Source organism: Xenopus laevis, chromosome 2L (assembly GCF_017654675.1).
Source record: "Xenopus laevis strain J_2021 chromosome 2L, Xenopus_laevis_v10.1, whole genome shotgun sequence".
NCBI lineage: Eukaryota > Metazoa > Chordata > Amphibia > Anura > Pipidae > Xenopus > Xenopus laevis.
Genome location: NC_054373.1, coordinates 2,362,145 through 2,382,444, shown reverse-complemented (window position 1 = coordinate 2,382,444; position 20,300 = coordinate 2,362,145). Strand labels below are relative to the sequence as shown.

The 20,300-nt window shown below is 39.6% G+C and overlaps 1 protein-coding gene across 9 annotated transcripts in view; it reads right to left on the bottom strand.

The window, feature by feature from the left end:
- LOC108707806 (syntaxin-binding protein 5-like) overlaps positions 1–20,300 on the bottom strand; it is a 178,895-nt gene that overhangs the window by 56,262 nt on the left and 102,333 nt on the right. For 5 of the 9 annotated variants that reach the window (XM_041581400.1, XM_041581401.1, XM_041581404.1 and 2 more), the window contains exons 15-19: positions 13,264–13,481; positions 11,546–11,706; positions 7,516–7,641; positions 6,130–6,281; positions 3,261–3,332 (exon numbers count right to left, since the gene is read on the bottom strand). In XM_041581400.1, the coding sequence (XP_041437334.1) occupies positions 3,261–3,332; positions 6,130–6,281; positions 7,516–7,641; positions 11,546–11,706; positions 13,264–13,481 (729 nt within the window). The remainder of the gene's footprint in view (positions 1–3,260; positions 3,333–6,129; positions 6,282–7,515; positions 7,642–11,545; positions 11,707–13,263; positions 13,482–20,300) is intronic. The other 4 variants (XM_041581403.1, XM_018245804.2, XM_018245803.2 and 1 more) reach the window with 1 other exon arrangement.

The following is a 20,300-nucleotide window of genomic DNA, read 5'->3' as shown; positions in this document are numbered from 1 at the left end:
ATATTGTATCTCAAAGTAAAACCATCTCCTGTGCTTACAGTATATCCTCTCAGTACTTGAAGAAAAATTTACATTAACACATTTCCCTGATTTTACGTTTTCCCGGATTATACATCATTTTTTCCTTGCCCCCTGAAAAATGTAAAATGGGGGTTCTACTGTAAGTCTTTTGATGATGAGATGGGCAACACTATAGCGATATGAGAAGGATACAGCACACAGAAACCAGTAAAGCTGTAAGACTAAAGGACATGTAAAGTATAAACGTCGTTAATGTTGTTCTAATGTAAAAATGCAGCTGGGAAGACTTTTGTAAACACAGACAATGCCATGTTGGCTTATCTGTTAGGGTTCCGTCACATTGCTCTCAACTGATTGTAATTTAAATATGCAGAGTCGAGGGCATTGACACAGAACACTATCAGAACTACCAAAATGTTGCTGTCACTGGGTATAAAAAGGCTACATGACCAGGCTAATGATTACAGAAGAGGGGTGAGGTTGGTGAGAGGTTAGCACTTAGGTTACTGGGTCAATGCCTTACAAAATGGACCTATCCATATTTTTGTATTTCTTTGTGATTGGGATATGAAATATGCAGAGTACTTTGTAGATCCAATAACTTGTAGGCTACAGGGCATATCCAACTAAGGGTCCCCACAGTTTGATAGATGGAAATTCTACGGCTCTCTAGTCACTTCTATAGGATTTTTTAGGGAAGCATTTATCAAATGGTGAACTTTGACTTTCGCCTCTCTTTTAGTATATCCCTAAATAATTCTGTTTAAATAAATAAATACATTTTGTTCTGGCAAACAGCGGTATCCTCTACGGTATCCACTCTTTAAGAATTATGTGCATTGCTACTTTGGCCTCTTGTGTATTCAGACTACCTACTGTGGAATGTGATTTCTGCCTTGTTTTACAATTGTCTGCTAAACATCTACTTTACCCCTTAGTCTGTGATTCCATGGCTTATCTATATTTCCAAGGGAGGCAGCAATCCATAAGAAGAAATATTCGGGTTATTTGCACAACTGGAGACAACTGGTCAAGAGTTTTTTTGCAAACAAGCCGACGCTTTATTTAATCCATTTCAGTTCCATTCTGGAACTTTCATTTTTGTTTTTTCCCTGACGAAAACAAAGTATGGAACTGAAATGGATAAAATAAACCATCACCTTGATTGCAAAAAACGTTGAACTTTCATGTAACCTCTCCTGGCTTGTGTGCACAATATCAGTTCAACTAACACCAGGTTGTGCAGAGGAGTGCCATCCCCTGGGGCTTTAAGATGAAAAAGGATATATATTCCAACTGCATAGAAGGCCTAGCTGAAGTTCATGGAAGAGCAAGGAGGTTGGCTTGCACGACTGTTCTCCACAGCCAACTGCAATGAACTTTCTTGGGAACATTAGAAAAGCGAAAAGGTGAAACACAATGTAATTAATTCATACCCTGGGATGTTCTAAATAAGTAAAATGGAATAATACACTACAGTCTATATGATAATAATAATAATGTGGAATCTAAGATTCTGCAAAAACAAGTAGAAGTGACACTAGACAGAAGGCATAGGGTAATAAAGGAAAATAATACATATACCAAAAATTGGAAAATTTTATTTAATACTAGGGATGTACCAAATCCACTTTTTGGGATTCAGCCAAATCCCTGAATCCTTTGTGAAAGATTCGGCCGAATACCGAACCAAATCCGAATTTGCACATGCAGGAAAGGAAACGGTAGGAAAAAATGTTTTTTACTTTCTTCTTTTGTGACAAAAAGTCACGCAATTTCCCTTACCATCCATAATTTACATAATCAAATTAGGATTCGGATTTGGCAGAGGTTTGTATGTTTAATCCTTTCAGGGCACAGGAGCTATCAGCTCAAATAGGCATTGTCTGCTGTACCTAATGTCAGTAGGGGCCTATTTTGACTCTCAGTCTTGACCTGAAGTTGTCTGATAATGAAGGACAAAGCCCATTTCATAAACAATTCTAAACAGTCACCCAGTTCTTCACAGACTGGGCCATCCAGTATCATGCAAGTCTGCAGGCATAATCAAAAGCAGATGGATATGATTGGAAAGTGTTGTATCACACAGTGTTCCCATTGGGTATATAATATATACGTTCTAAACAGCATCATGGGAAAACCAAAGAAATATTCATGTTGGATGTGTTGGTGAAAAAGAAGAAGGAAAGCTAGAGGCCTTTATTTCCAATAGATTTGCCACAATAGTACAAGCTATAACACTATATTTATTCTGCAGAATGCTTTACCATATCTTAGTAAACAGCTCTAGAAGCTCTCTGTTTGTTTAGGATAGCAGCTGCCATATTAGCTTGGTGTGACCACTTCCTGCCTGAGTCTCTCCCTGCTCACTCATAGCTCTGGGCTCAGATTACAGCAGGAAGGGGGAGAGGAACAAACTGAGCATGTTCAAGCCCTAGCCCTGGAGGTTTAAGCTGAAAATAGAAGTCTGATACAGAAGCCCATGAGTACACAATAGAAGGAAAGAAATGTGCTGTTACTTTTGACAGAGGACTCAGAGCAGCATTACGTTAAGGGGTTACTGGTGTATTTATAAAGACCTTTATGATAAAGCTTACTTAAAGGGGACCCGTCGTCCAAAAAAATTATTCAAAATCCTATTTTATCACATTAGTCAAGCAAAATTAACTTTAATTACACAATATAAATTATTTGAATCTTGTTTTCTTCAGTCTGGGATTTCAAAATTATACCAAGCAGGCAGCAGCCATTTTGTGCACACTGTTATTAAGGCAAGTCTTGTATCATCTCAGAATCTTGTTTATACACCAGAATGGGGGACCTGATGTCCATCCCCATGTCCTGGATACACAATTAAACGGTAAAGAGAACGGGGGAATATGTGGAGAGGAGTGACATGTAGGAAGTGCTGAATGGAAAGTGAAAGTAATTGTCTGCCCCGCCTCTATGCCCATGGCATAGAGGAGTGGCAGACAATATTTGATTGACAGCTGAGATTTTTAAATGAGTTTACAACAGTTATGAATGCTTTAATAAAAAATAGGAATTGGATTTTATATTTAATTTGAAAATGACTTTTATCATACAGATTTTTGTGTCTGGGTGACAGGTCCACTTTAATTTTAGCCTTTCCTTGTCCTTAAAAAAAAGAAACACACTGCTGGAAACAAAGGCAAAGATGAAATCCTAACACAGACACACAGCCCCAGAGCCCCATGTCCGACCATAGGAGAACTTACTCTGATAAGAAGTACGGATCCTTTTCGTTAAATCTGGGTAAAAATTAGACAGGCCACGCATGCAAAAGTTGTCTGTGGAACATGCCAGAACAGCAGCAGCAGCAGCAGGCAGAGGGAAGAGAGAAAAACAGTCTACAGTGAAAGAACGTGATACTCAAACAAGGTGAGCGTCCACCTGAACCCAAGTCTTGGTGCTTCAGCCCACAGCACACAATACGTATGGAAAAGAAGTGTGTGGTTAATAGTGATCAAATTGTTCTGGTGGGTTAATAGTATAAAACATGCAGAGCTGCTTACTCTACCTCTATAAGATACACAGACACTGTAAAACATGGTCTTGAGAAATTAGAAGAGTCATTTGCATTCATTTAATCCTTTCCTGCCTCTAAATTATACTTTATTTTATGCCAGGGATTGAGTTGGCCTTAAAAAACGGTCCCCGTGATGCTTGGGTTGGGGTTTATATTATCAAGCAGAATAAAGATCTTAATTTTTGAAGCGTTCTATTAGATAAAAGAGAATACAAACAAGAGAACACAGGCTGGCAGAATATGCTCACCTATATAAAAATAACTTGTCCGTATGTTTAATAAGTAACCAGTCTCCTGGGAAAGCTCCCGACTTGCTGAATCTATTTCTCAGAACTGTTAGTCACTGTTTGGGGTTGAATTTAATAGAAAATCCCACGGGGGAACACTGATTTACTGGAGCTTTGCAAAACAAATGCACTGAAGTGGAATCTGGTCGGCATCATACTGGTTTCCTGACGTGTTTCTAATTATTGGGACAATGTCTGCTGACATCTCATTAAAATTACATTTCCATAGAGGTAATAAATCTGCAAAAAAAAAAAAGCCTTGTGCACAAATTCTGTATCACATAAAGTTGATGTGACAGTAATGACATAGGTTGGACATACAAGGGCCAATGCCAATTCTGTGCCCTCTCTGACCAACTACAGACACATAGAGGCACATTTATCAAAGGTTTTCAAATTCATGTGAGTTTTTAAAAACTCCCCTAAACTCCCATGAACTCGAAATTCGACCAATCGAAATTTAAAAAAAATAATAAAAGAAATCGAATTTCCTAAACTCAGGTGAATAGGATCGACCTGAAAACTCGATTTGAGTTTTAAAAGCTTGATTCGAGTGCAAACAACTCCAAATTGATCCCAGGACGTCTTTCATTGACTTAAGGTGGCCATACACGGGCCGATAAAAGCTGCCGACAGACCGTGTCGGCAGCCTATTGGCCCGTGTATGGGGCCCCCCCGACAGGCTTCGCTGATCGAGATCTGGCCAGATCTCAATCGGATGGGACGAAAAATCCCGTCGGATCGCGGCCGCATCTGTTCGTTGATGCGGTCCCGCGATCCGACCCCCGTTTCCCATGCGTTAGGATCCGATCGTTGGGCCCTAGGGCCCACGATCGGATCAGCCCGATATTGCCCACCTCAAGGTGGGCATATCGGGGAGAGATCCGCTCGTTTGACAACATCGCCAAACGAGCGGATCTCTCAGTGTATGGCCACCTTTAAACAGCAATTCTGCAGGTTGTAGGTTGCAAATAGTCAAATTTGAGTTCGGAAAGGGCCGAAATATGATGAAACTCAAAAATCAAATTTGAGTTTTTTTTAAAAACTTGAATCGAATTATAATAACTCCCTAGTCGAATTTGACAGTTTTGACCATGAAAATAATTTGAAAATTCAAATTCGAATTATCAATTCGACCCTTGATAAGTCTGCCCCACAGTGTATGGTGCATGGGCAAATGTGATTTTTAAACCTGACAGCTATTATCTGTGGTACATAGACATTGGTTTGGATCATCAGAAAATCTCATTGTTTAATGATTTTATCAAGATATATATGGGCAGCTTTACTTTCAGTCTGATGATTTACTGAGCAGTTTTATTGTGGCTCTGGCTGGTCGTTCTTGGTACAGCCTCCTCCTAATTGCAGTTTGGCCTAGCTTGTTGGTCTGCAACACTTGGTGAATGGTAAGAAAAAGCAGGTTGGAAAGAATCAAGAGTATGGTCCCAATCATTTCTGGGTTGGCTAATTGAACGCAGTATTCTGTCAAGCCAACAGTAGTCTAATGTGATCACATGATGGTCTGTTGACATTACTTTGCTCTGATCAAAAGCATTGAGTAAGATCTACCCCTAGAAACTAGGGAAATGAGAGGAATGTATAGGCCCTGTCTAGTTGGAAAACTACAATAGGCATCAAAAGGCAGACAGGCATCTAATGGCACCAAAGGAAGGTCCGTAAAATGGCACAATGGTCAATGACACCACCAAGTTTGGAGAAGGTTCTGCCTTGTAGCAATGAACATTCTGCCACAAAACTGTCATGGAGAGTATGGAAGGTACCATATAAGCACCATTCCTATCCCCACTGAAATACAATTAGGCAAAAAAAACCCAGCACATTTATTGAAGACACAGTTTAAAAAACATATGACCATAAAATCTCCATTTCCTACTGCAAATAGACTAGATAGATAGTGCTTGTCAGGGAGGAGTCAGAACCTTGGGTAAGAATTAAACTAAAGAGGGAGAGAGAGAGTAAGTCTGTAACACACACATAGACAAAACATAAGAAACAGACATTGCCAGTGTTGTGAATCTTTATTATATTTTACAACCACATAATGAATACTGGGGAAAAAACAGATCTAGTCTGGGGAATCATACGTATCAGGATAAAAACTGAAGCAGAGAGAAAACATTAAAATGGCGGTTCAGTCATCAGATGGTATATATGCTCTGTGCATGAGATGGAGGCAATGGATTGGCATGCAATTGGCCAGTATGTACCCATGGCAGTGTACTCATGCATTCATGCTTCTATTTCCCCTACCTGCAGTGAACTGCTTACTCTTCCTCGGTGAACGTGGCTGCCTCTGATACGGGTCACTGGAGCCGTATAAATCGATAGTTCCCATGCTTAGTAAAATGGTTTTCTGGATATAATCCACCACTGCTAAGCCATTACAGTTTCCAAAGGCAACTCTGAAACAAAGGGATGTTGCACACTTAGATATATTGTATTTTATGCTCCATCATCAGTGTATTTAGAGAAGCCTATAGTGATTCATTAGGCAGGCAAAGCACATACCCTAACCTCCCCGGTTCTTCAGTTTTGGCACACAGATCTTCAACGGCTTATTAAACAGGAATAAAAGCAGGTGGGAAAGGTAGATCTGTGCCAGATTATCAATGCTCATGTAAGGCCTGGGTGCCCCTTACCAGTGTGCCATTGTGTAGGTGCATGCTATAGTTTAAATTTACAGTGGTGCAGAGGATATAATATCCAAGCACCAGGTCTATTGTTTTGTGGATAGGCTGAAATTTGGGGGTTACTCATTTTCCCACAATATATTTTGTAGTCTGAAATAATCAGAAATGCTTCTAGTAAGTCATCCAATAAGCAACATGTACATTTTAATAACTGGTAAAATATTGTATCTTGGGACTGCGCCTCAGAAGAATTTACTGTCTGTATTATCTCTCCACCCACCTTCTCCCTTCCTCATTCTGATTTTCTCTCCACCGTAACCATATTTTCCTTCTTGTCTCTCATTCTATTTACTCATGTTCTCCTTTCCCCACTCCTGTCTGTTCTTTTCTTCTGTCTCTCCTGTGTCTCTCGTCTTCCTTCTATCATTTTTACTTCTTTGTACCATATCTATCCTACCCTTCTCCTATCCTTCTCCCCTTTTCTTTTCTGCTAATTCGATGGGGTATATTTATCAAAGAGTTAAGTTAAAGATTGCCACAGTCTGCTAGAGTGAAATTGATTTTGAAAGGCGTATTCATCAAAGGATAAACTTTCACTTTCACCCATTGATGAATAGGCTTTTAAAAATCCCATAGAAATGAATGGAGAGTGGCGGAATTTCACTCTAGAGGACTGTGGTAATCTCTTAACTTCACTCTTTGATAAATATACCCCTATGTATTCTATTACATTTCTTTTACCCTAAAATCAATTCCTTTCCTCTCCGTATTTGTCTGAAATGGAATCTGCTTCTGTTTCTTCTTCTTTCCCACATCGTCTCACTTCTGCATAATATGTGGTCAAAATGAGCTGTGATTGGACAGAAGGGGAGATGGAGTCAAGTCCTTATGTAACTAATACAAAACTCATACAAGCATTGTGTGTAAGCTGCCTGTTCATCAAAGATGCGTTCATTGTCCCATAAAAGATTTAAAAAGACATGGTGAGTGTGAGAATTGTACTTACAGGCCATAAGCAGAGCTCACAGCTAGACTAGTAATTTGCTGAGGGGGCTCTCCATCCACCCACACAAGCTGAATGACAAGCTCTGCCTGGTACCCTGGAGGCATCCTTACTGGGCGACTCTTCACACTAAATAAAAAGAGAGAAATACAAAATAAAAATCACTGAGATTATAGCTCATTTTATGTTTCTCGCCAAAATTATGACTGAATTTAGATCATGGAACTATTTGTCCCACCACTGGGTGACAGGACTTGTTATACAGTCCGTAATATAGGGTTACCCCAAGAGGCTGCTATCAGTGCCAGTTGACTAATACAACCTACTAAGCTCTGGGTGTAATGGAGTAACAAATTCATTACATTACGGGAGTTTTAGAGCTTTGTGAGGTTTTTTATAACTCGAATGAACTCCTCACCCAAATGTTTTCTGATTTAAGAAGAAACTCAAATTTGTGAATTTGGGGTGAAAAATTAGAAAACTTAATTGAGTTTTTGGTGAAAAAAAAAACTTGAATCACTCCAATTAATCAAGTTTTTTGAGTGAAACCCACTGAAAAAACCCCCGAACATCATGAAGGTTACAATCATCTTCCAATGGTTGAAGAGTCCTCTGCCATTGACTTCTACATGACCTCGACAGGTTTTAGCTGGAGTATTTTCGGATTTGTGCTACTTCCATGTTCAGCATAGAATACATTTTGAAAAATTCAACTTTTTTTTAAGCTGAAAATTTGAGTTTTGACTGAAAAATACCCTCGAAAACGCGAATTTTTCAGGTAAAAATCAACTCAACCTTTAATAAATAACCCCCTAGATAATAACATTGATATAGAAAAATATTAGCAATAGATCACTTTTTAGAAAGATCTGGGCAATTGATAGTATGATAAAATGTAGTGTGGGGCCTGTTAGTTCATCAATTCTCAGTGGATTCTTCTCATACACATCCAAAGTCAGGCCTGGGTTAGTCCAACAAAAGTCTTCCCGCTGCCAAGACTAATTATTCCTTCTCTGTAAATTAGCAGGGAATGGGGCTAAAGTATCAGGTATCTTTGTGTAAACTGGGAATTATGGCAAATGATTAGTTGTGCAACAAACAGAGCAATGCTCATGCACAGGCCATTACAAAGATCTGTGAATAATACAGTAATTGCTATAAATTATACCTTTCAGGGAATGCTCATTTGCAGAACTCTGCTTGGCATTAGGCAGGTTCATCCACTCGCTGCTGCCATCCTTTTCAGCATTTTTGTGCAGCGTTCGCTGATTACTATAATCTGCCTACATCTAATCACACTCTTTTATCCCCCACCAAAGAAATAACATCAATAGAAACAAACAATAAACCGTGGGTGAATATAAAGCAGGAATAACATACTGTGCAGTAGAAAAGGTATCCGTAGCACAAAATATTATTTTAGTTTGTAGGGTGTAAAAGAGAGGGTGCCAAATGCAGAACTTCTACAGGAATAATGGGGGGCTGCCGCCCAGGAATCAGTTAGGCTGAGATTTGACAAAAATGTCTATGCACTCTTTATATAATTCTGGAAGGTCAAGTTCAAGGTCAAGTACAATACATTTTCTGTTCTAACTAACCGTTATAAAATATATCGTTTTATATTTTATAATAGGTTAGTTATCGGTTATCTAGAACCTGTATATATTGTGGTAGAGTGACTAGTAAAAAGGTCACTCTAGCCTTTAATTTCTCCCCAGGTACTGAAAGAGGCTCCAGGAAGGGAGTTATGAAACAGAGAATCAGTGCTCTGTTTAAAGACTTTAGTAGCCAGGGACTCCATTCCGCAGATCCAGTGCAGAGATTGGAGTTTACCTTCCACAGGAAAGCTGTCCTGTGGAAAGACTATTTAAAGTTAATTGGAATGGGAGAGTGTGTCTCTCATCAGGGCACAGTAGGTAGGAGACCTGGCTGTGTGAGGAACTTCCAGAGGAGCTGGGAGTGTCGCCTGATCCTGCAAGAAACAGAGGGAGCCCATGGCTGTGACTAAGAGCCAGATTTGTTGTCTGTGTGGGAAATTGAAGAAAAGCCAGGAGGCTAAAAAGTTCACTTCAAGACTGTGAGTACAGGGGTGAGCCATAACAATTGTTTTGTTTGCTGGTAGTCCACAAGGGGCCCAGCCTAGTCAGGGACTGCTTCAAGGTGTGATGGTAGTGCCCAATGGGCTAGGTTTTTATTTTACTATTTGTTTGAATGATAAAATGGTCACCCCTGTGTCTGTGGACAATACACTGTGTTTGTGAAAAGTGGGAAAATAAACGTGTGTTTTCCTGGAAGAAGCCTGTGTGTCCCTGTCTTTCTGCTCCTTTTTCCTATGCTGCCTGCTCACCATTGACTAATCCCCCTAAAAGTTACGTGTTCAAGCCGCCAGCTTGCCACAATATATATATATATATATATATATATATATATATATATATATATATATATATATATATATATATATATATATATATATATATATATATATATATATATATATATATACAGATATGGTATCCGTGACCTGGAAATCCATTATCCAGAAAATTCTGAATTACGGGAAGGCCACCCGCCATAGACTTCATTTTAAGCAAATTATCTACACCTTTTTCTGTGTAATAATAAAACAGTCGCTTGTACTTGTTTCCAACTAAGATATAATTAATCCTTATTGGAAGCAAAACCAGCCTATTGGGTTTATTTCATGTTTATATGATTTTCTAGTAGACTTAAGGTATAAAGATCAAGATTCCATGCATTCTGGATAACAGGTCTCATACTTATACATACACACACACACACACACACACACACACACACACACACACACACACACACACACACACACACACACACACACACACACACACACACACACACACACACACACACACACACACACACACACACACACACACACGAGACAATTTAATAATGCCAAGGGGACTGGCCTAATTATGACCCTACAGCAGAGGTTTAAACTTAAAAGGGCAAAATACTGTAAATTGTATTGAGCAGCTAAAGCTATTAAGGAATGCTAAAAGCTAAAGCACAAAAGGTATTATGACTACTACAAGGAGAGTCCCCATGGGTTGCTCCCCATATCACTAAAAGTGTCTCCCAAAAAAGTGCCAGCTGAGGGCAACTTGTAGCACCCAAAGATGTTTCCCAGTTTTATAATCAGTGGTGCTCAGTATTCTGGTGCTTACAACACAACAGGCTCTCGCACCCTTGCCTCCTGTAGAAAGATATATCTGGTACTTAAGGGTAGAGATTGAACAACCTCAAATCAAATCAGAAAGAAAAGAAATGCAATGGCACACAGAACTGCTGCAAGCAAGGTGAAACCTTTCATGTTTAATGCATTAATTCACCTTGCTTGCAGCGGTATCCTGGTGCCCCATAGTCCAAATAACAATCAATAAACACAAAATCTTGATTTCTAAGCAACTATTAAGGCTCTAGGCACCTTGGGAAAATCAAATCTAAAGAATTAGTTCAAGAATTCCCCTGCAATAAGAACCATGTTCAGCCCTGTCCAAGCTGTGATTGTGCTCTACTACTCAGATTTCTACCTTTTGTTTGGCTTAAATTGGAAAGCAGCCCCAACTGTGGCCCCAGCAGCCTGCCTTATTGCATCTGAACCAGCATTTACAGAAGCACCAAGGCAACCAGGGACATGACTTGAATTAGGCAAATCATGTTGGTTATGGCACACTGACATCTCCTCTAACTATTCATAAGTGGATCTAATTCCAATATTCCTCCCTTCTGTTTAGATTAAAACTCTGGCATTTTCAGAAGGCCAGCTACAGGGAACCAAATACTGTGAATATTTTATTAACAAAAGCTAGACTCACAGAGGCAGACATAATAAGAATAGGTCCCTCTAAACAAATGCCCTTTCAGCAGAAGAGGAAATAATGATTAAGAAAAACAATGCCAGTCAAGAGCTGCACATAAATGATATGTTGCACTGCAGTAAGATGGAATGCAGGATGATTCAGTAATATAAATGACTCATTAGACTTACCTTAGGCATGGGATACTATCTGTCGCTATGTTTGCACTGCCTGACAGATTCCTGCTCTTTAAGCACAGAGGCTGAGACGTGGGCTCGGGAGATGGAGTGATATTATCTGGATCAGGAGTAATGATGTCTTCAACCTCATTCTGCAGCCGAACTTCTAAGGACTTACAGGAAAAAAAAAAAGCTCAGTCATCACAGTGCAACACATGTGGGAGATGAGTGGATTTGCTGATGTACTTTCATTCTGAACAGTGAATACATTGCAAAGAAATGAAAGACTGTTTGGCACCCTTTTAACATCACTATGTGCAAAGTGCAGTCCATACAAAATGGCTTTGCAGTGATGGAAGCAGAAGAACTTGACTGGCTTGCACTGAACATGTGTGAGATTAACTGGACCACTCAATGTCTTACATATGAATGAAAGCAAATTCCAAAAACTAGTGAAATCCACTCCTAGAAGCAGAGTCGGACTGGGACACCAGGGGCCCACCCAAAAACCTTTGACTAGGGGCCCACCAATTAATCTTAGACCAGGGGCCACTCTCAGTACTATTATTCTTCCTCTCCTCACTCAACCTCTATTCTGCTAGTCTCTATTCTTTACATACTATAATCTGTTATTCTATCTATTTAGCCACGTTGTTCTCATAAAAATAGGGACTGTGCATGAAATAGGCCAAATGACTAGCAGCATGAGGGGCCACTGACACCTGGGCCCATTGAGACTTTTCCTGGTATCCCGGTGGGCCAGTCGGACACTGCCTAGAAGTCAGGACAGTAGAGGTTGTCCAAAGCGATGAGACGTTTCATATTAATACTCTTGGATTTGGAATGAGATGTGTCCAAGTTTTAGCCATTTATGTTGTGTAATAATGCCAACAGTCAACAAGAGTCCTTCAATAAAGTCAAAGAGATATTATAATCAACTGCATCCAACGAAGGCACTTTATTTTGGTGTTTTCCTCTATTCTATGTAACCCGTGCATCTGTTGCTTATATTAAAGTGAAAACCAAAAAATGAGGAAAGCACACTCTATAAGTAAATAAAAACGAATTTTATTACATGCTAGTTAACCCACATGGCAACAGCATGTCGCCCTACGCATTTCGACCTATAGAGGTCTTCATCAGGGGCACAAAAATAAAAAAAAGGCCTTTTTTTATTTTTGTGCCCCTGATGAAGACCTCTATAGGTCGAAACGCGTAGGGCGACATGCTGTTGCCATGTGGGTTAACTAGCATGTAATAAAATTCGTTTTTATTTACTTATAGAGTGTGCTTTCCTCATTTTTTGGTTTTCATGCATGATTCTCTGGAAACTACAGATGGGTAGTGTCCTGTAGGATTAGCACCTCGCACATGCTTACTTTTTGTAGTTTTTGATTTTCTATTAGGGAGTGTGTGCCTTCTACCTTTGATGTTTTGCTTATATTAAAGTGATCTGTGAAACTACCGGTTTGGTCCTATGATTCAGAATGGCTGATGGTTTTCAATATGCCACCAACAAACAGTAACCTCTATAAGAACAAACCAAAGAAAAAAAAAAGATGACTGACTAGATTGGTGGTAAATCCACATCAAACCCTCACACAAAGAGAATGACCCTGCTATTCACAATTACCAGGAGACAGTTAAGAGATCACAATAGGTTCTTGACACCTGAAGTGAAAGCTTTTGCTTTGTAGTCTTTTGATACAATGATTTTGCATGACACTTACCGTTATATCCATGAGCACTTCATGTTTGCTAAATGTATAAACTATAACATAAGCAGATACACCAGCCACACAGAAGACTCTGCTCTCGGGGCACCAGGAGATCATCTGGATGGCAAATGGATCCTCTTCCACTATTTCTGCGGTTTGCTTCCCTTCTCCCGGCTTCTGTTTCTCAACTACCTTTGAGGTTTTCAGTTTGTATAACATCTGGAGGGTGACTGTAACATGCAATACAGAGATGTTTAGCAAGTTATAATGCATTCTTCCCCATTAAATGAGACTTTTAGTATATTAAAATCAGTGCTGTCCAACTCATGTGTTACCGAGGGCCAGAATTTTTCTGGAGGAGGGGCAATAATGGAAGCCAGTGTTGACACGCCCTTTTTTTAAACCACACCCACTTTAAACCACACCCATCTTACCACAAGAACTTTTAAGACCATGTCCACATTAATGGTGGTAACACTATGGGGCAAATTCACTAAGATTCTTTATTGTGCCAGCGTCCGCTTCGCCGCACTTCGCCAGGCGTATTTTCGCCAGCGCTACACAAATTCACTAAAATCCGTTGCGCTCAGGGGAAGCGTAAGGTTGCGAAGTTGCGCTAGTGTTAATTCGCCAAGCAAAGCGAAGTTACGCTAGCGATGCTTAATTTGCATACGGCGCCAAGTTGAAGTTACAATGGAGGTATATGTAGCAGCACTACACAAGCCTGGGAAACCTTCAAACAGCAAATAAAATGTTTATTTTGCCCTACACATGTGCCCACTGTATAGTTAAGTTGCCATGAGTTAGGAAATGTAGGGGGGAAGGAGGGGAGCCCCAAAAAAAATTCGATCTTTTTCAGCCTATCACCCATAAAAAAGAAAAATCGCCAGCGTTTTTTGGGACTTAGACTTTTTTTTAACTTTTTTTGAAGCAATCCCTATCTACTCTATTGCACTTTGCCTGGTCTGAGGTGGCGAAGGAAGTCTGGCGTAAAAGGTAGCGTTCAGAATCATTCGCGCGTTAGTGAATTTGCGTAGTTATGTCCGTTGTGCAAATTCGCCAGGCGTAAGGGTGCGAAGTAACACTAGCAAATTTACGGCAGCGTTCGTTAGTGAATCGGCGAATTAACGAAAATGTGCTACACTGGCGTATTCACCCTATGCGCTTCGGCGTTTAGTGAATTTGCCCCTATGTCAGCGGGAGTAGTCAGCACCAAGGAGGAAGTTGGGTCAAAGTCAGAGTTGCGGTATCAAAGGGGTTAAACTAGAAGACGTAATCAGGAACAGGCAGGAATTCACAAGGCAGGCAGATGGGATTGAAAACTGGAACAAAGCAGGGGTCAAAAGTCAATAGCTCAAGTTATAGTAATAACACCCAGGTATTTCCAAGAACAGGAACCAATAATTGGGCAGGGTTTCAGCGTCTTGGGCGCCGTTTATTACAATCCAAACAGTGACGTAATCATGCCAGCGTCACAGAGCCGGCGTCGAAGCACCCAAGTGTGCTGTATGGGCGCCGCCATCTTGAATTGTCCGCAGTCCTGACACACTAGGGTTGCCACCTTTTCCGATCGGGGAAAAGGGGCAGGAGGAAGATGATGTAAGGGGCGGGGCATATGACATCAGGGGCAGGGTGGATGATGTGCCAATCAGCAATTGACTGATCGCCTTGTCTTTAACATCAATGACCTGTCCAGATTTCCTAATTTTCACCCAGACAGCCCTTCCAAAAACTGGCCTGTCCTAGTGGATTTTACAGTACAGAATATAAATACAGGTATGGGATCCCTTATCCGGAAACCCGTTATCAAGAAAGCTCCGAATTACGGAAAGGCCGTCTCCCATAGACTCCATTATAATGAAATAATCCAAATTTTTAAAACTGATTTCCTTTTTCTGTGTAATAATAAAACAGTTGCTTGTACTTGATCCCAAATAAGATATAATTAATCCTTATTGGAAGCAAAACCAGCCTATTGGCTTTATTTAATGTTTATATGATTTTCTAGTAGCCTTAAGGTATGAAGATACAAATTACGGAAAGATCCATTATCCGGAAAACCCCATGTCCCGAGCATTCTGGATAATAGGTCCCATACCTGTATATAAACCTTCCACAGCTGAATGGCTGCACACAAGGGGCCCTATGATGCAGGGAGTTGAAAGGTTACCCAGTGAAATATCTTTGGCAATGTTTTTGCAAATTTTACTAAAGGCCTTCTATGAATCGGGCTACACTCCGTATCTTAGCAGTATAAACCTATAGTAGCACGGAACTTGCCGGAATATTTAGAAACTTATTAACACTGCCATAGACGATCAGATTTATGGGATTTTCTAATACATGTCCTGCATTCAGACGCATTAAACAAAATAAACGCCACAATAAATACATAACATATATAAATCTAAAGTAGCTGAATCACATTTACAAAGAAAGCTACCCCGGTGATTCACTAGGCTAGTAAATTTACTAAGCGGAGAAAATTCTAGCACAACTTCGTTAGAGGTCTTGCGCTCAGGCTAATTTGCATACGCGGGAAATTTAAAGTTGAATGCACCTCTTTTACATGGTGCATCTAATACATTACACTGATAACTACACATGCCAAGGGAACCTTAATAAAGTCAATAGAGTTGTTATAATGCCCTACACATAAGCCCACTGTAAAATAATGTTCCATATGTTATGAAATGTATGGGGAAAACCGGTTATACAAAAAAAAAATTTTAAGACTTTTGCAGCTTATCACCCTGAAAAAAGGAAAAGACGCCAGCGTTTTTGAACTTAGACGTTTTTGCACTCAAAAAAATATGATGTAAGTAACTAAAGATTGAGGAAGATCTATGCACTCCATTGCACTTCACCTGGTCTGAGGTGGCGAAGGAAAGTCTGGCGAAAGAGGTAACGTTCGGTAAAATCCGCATCTTAGTGAATTTGCATAAGTAATGTCCATTCGCAAAAGGGAAAATTCTGCTGGCGATAGAGTGCGAATCAACGCTAGTGTCTAACTCCATCTCTAGCGTAGTGACGCCTGCGCCTGTTAGTAAATCGCCAAAGTCCCTGTAAGCGGTAAAGCTGTCGAATCTTCGCCAGTATTAGTCACTTCGCCCTTTAGTAAATCTGCCCCTTAAGAGTTGTAAGTTGGTGCTCATCTGCATCATGCATCAGTCACAAAACCTATTTTGAGTTACTTGTTAGTATGATGTAGAGAGGGATATTCTGACACAATTTGCAATTGGTTTTCATTTTTTATTATTTGTGGTTTTCCGAGTTATTTAGCTTCATATTCAGCAGCTCTCCTGTATCTGGTTGCTAGGGTCCAAAATCCCCAAGCAACCATGCATTGATTTGCACTGGGTTGATTAGACTGGAATATGAGTAGGAGAGGCCTGAATAGAAAGATGGAAGAGTCAGAAAATAATAAAGACCAATTGAAAAGTTGCTTTAAATTGGCCATTTTAGAACATACTTAACTTAAAGGTGAACTACCCCTTTAATGTGTCAAAGAGAAAAGTCTCTAAAATGATGACAACAAATGCCAAATTGCAATGACAAAGAGAAACAAGTTGCAAGTCAAAGCACACGGACGGACATATGTGGACAATTGTAAGCAAAGTTGTATGTTAATTGTTTAAATATCACATATAGTGTGTCATATTCCTAGGTTAGTGCCCTATATCTGAATGGGAAATGCTAAGAGAGCGAGTTCTGTAGTACAAAAGCCTCCAGCACTGACAGTTGTTGCCCCAGTTTTCCTTATGCTGGAGACATGGAACAGCTCTGTGCTAGTCCTGACCCATAAGGAAACAACACCTCTGGTTACAGGGTTCTATCACTTCAGATAATTGACTTGCACTCAAAAAACTTGAAATCAAATTATTTCCATTAATTTAAAGCAACGTGGATGGAAGAGGTTAGTGGCACCATGGAGTAGTTGGCTCACTGTATGAATGAACGTTAGAATGAAATGGTAATTCGCTGTAGATGGATTGTACACAAGCATGGAGTTGCAGGGCTTGCAAAATATAGACGCACTGCAAGGCAATTAAAGGAAATCTATCATCCAATAAAAATGCTTTTCTCAGAAATCAGTACATGTAATCTGTCAGGGCCTGTAAGTGCACCTGCCACTTCTATGGTATCCTCTGAAGCCGTGCCAGCTGATCTTATGCAGTACTTAGCCTATGCTCAGCTGCCTCTAATACAGTTCAAAACAGAAAAAAAGGAGCAAGGAAGGCACAATCCATAGGGAAATCCTAGGCAACAACTGTCTTAATTGTAAGTTTTAAAAAACATTCTATCCTAAATGTAGTCCCTAATCAACTGCTGCACAAAGACAAAATAAGTTATAGTTATAAGATAATAAGTATATCTTAATATCTGAACTGACTGCAAAGGAGACAGTCACCTAAACTCCAACCCTTGGTACTGGGCGCATGTAGTTTACAGTAATTCCAACAAGTGCAGCACAGGTGTGACAGGTGCACTGATATCATGGCTACCTGATGCTACTTAACAGGTCAGCAGACAGGATTGAGCTCGGTGCCACATTCATAGAAATATCAGTCAGCTTGTTCAGTTCATTTCAGACATGGTGCAATATTGATGTGGAGTAGGCAGTTCATATCAGACATGGTGGAATATTGATTAAGAGTAGACAGTTCATATCAGACATGTTGGAATATTGATGTGGAGTAGGCAGTTCATATCAGATATGGTGGAATATCGATGTGGAGTAAGCAGTTCATACCAGACATGGTGGAATATCGATGTGGAGTAAGCAGTTCATACCAGACATGGTGGAATATTGATGTGGAGTAGGCAGTTCATATCAGACATGGTGGAATATTGATGTGGAGTAGGCAGTTCATATCAGACATGGTGGAATATTGATTAAGAGTAGGCAGTTCATATCAGATATGGTGGAATATCAATGTGGAGTAAGCAGTTCATACCAGACATGGTGGAATATCGATGTGGTGTAAGCAGTTCATACCAGACATGGTGGAATATTGATGTGGAGTAAGCAGTTCATATCAGACATGGTGGAATATTGATTAAGAGTAGGCAGTTCATATCAGATATGGTGGAATATCGATGTGGAGTAAGCAGTTCATACCAGACATGGTGGAATATCGATGTGGAGTAAGCAGTTCATACCAGACATGGTGGAATATTGATGTGGAGTTGGCAGTTCATATCAGACATGGTGGAATATTGATTAAGAGTAGACAGTTCATATCAGACATGGTGGAATATTGATGTGGAGTAAGCAGTTCATACCAGACATGGTGGAATATCGATGTGGAGTAAGCAGTTCATACCAGACATGGTGGAATATCGATGTGGAGTAAGCAGTTCATACCAGACATGGTGGAATATTGATGTGGAGTAGGCAGTTCATATCAGACATGGTGGAATATTGATGTGGAGTAAGCAGTTCATATCAGACATGGTGGAATATTGATTAAGAGTAGGCAGTTCATATCAGATATGGTGGAATATCGATGTGGAGTAAGCAGTTCATACCAGACATGGTGGAATATCGATGTGGAGTAAGCAGTTCATACCAGACATGGTGGAATATTGATGTGGAGTTGGCAGTTCATATCAGACATGGTGGAATATTGATGTGGAGTAAACAGTTCATATCAGACATGGTGGAATATTGATGGGGAGTAGGCAGTTCATATCAGACATGGTGGAATACTGATGTGGAGTAGGCAGTTCATATCAGACATGGTGGAATATTGATGTGGAGTAGGTAGTTCATATTAGACATGGTGAAATACTGATTTAAGAGTAGGCAGTTCCTATTAGACATGGTGGAAAATTGATTTGGAGTAAGCAGTTCATATTAGACATGGTGGAATATTGATGTGGAGTTGGCAGTTCATATCAGACATGGTGGAATATTGATGTGGAGTAAGCAGTTCATATAAGACATGGTGGAATATTGATGTGGAGTAGGTAGTTCATATCAGACATGGTGGAATACTGATTTAAGAGTATTATTAACATGTATTTATATAGTGTCAACATATTGCATAGCACTGTAAAGAGTAGGCAGTTCATATCAGATATGGTGGAATATTGATTAAGAGAAGGCAGTTCATATTAGACATGGTGGAATATTGATGTGGAGTAAGCAGTTCATATCAGACATGGTGTAATATTTATGGGGAGTAAGCAGTTCATATCAGATATGGTGGAATATTGATGGGGAGTAAGCAGTTCATATCAGACATGGTGTAATATTGACGGGGAGTAAGAAGTTCATATCAGATATGGTGTAATATTGATGTGGAGTAAGCAGTTCATATCAGATATGGTGGAATATTGATGGGGAGTAGGCAATTCATATCTGACATGTTGGAATACTGCAAGCTGAAGAATGTCTTTATATTGACTGCTAATTCTAACATAGCAACTGAAGATGTTCTTTTCTGATAAAAGCATATGTATTTATATTTTTTATTACTTTTGCTAACATTACTGCATATGAGAACATTAAATACACTAGTGGTAGTAAGGTTTAACCACAATAATAATAATATATTTTAGTAGTGAAAATGGCAGAATACTAATGTCTAGTTGCCCCTAGACGAGTATAATTCCAGATTTATATACTGAGTTTGCTTGGCAGGCTCTGGATAATAAAATTCCATACAATCTTACCCACCTCTGCCTATAAATACAAAGTCTAATATGCCACAAGTCACCATATAACAAAAAATGTCCTTTAACTTATAATTCGTAAAAGTAAATTTTTTATTCAAAAATACATATTAAAAACATACTGACCCCATGACAATCCACCTTACGCATTTTGTACCCCCCAGTATATAATGATAGGTGATTATGGTAATGATAATAATAATAGTCACATTCCACCCATGATATGGGGCATTTGCCACCTTTTTTTAGTACTTCTGTTTCTCCATCTAAATTTTTAGTCAAATGTGTTTCATTCTAATAGCTAGTAATATAACTCATAATGAAAAGCAAATAATCCTAGCTCTCTGATTATGCCTGATAGGCTTTGT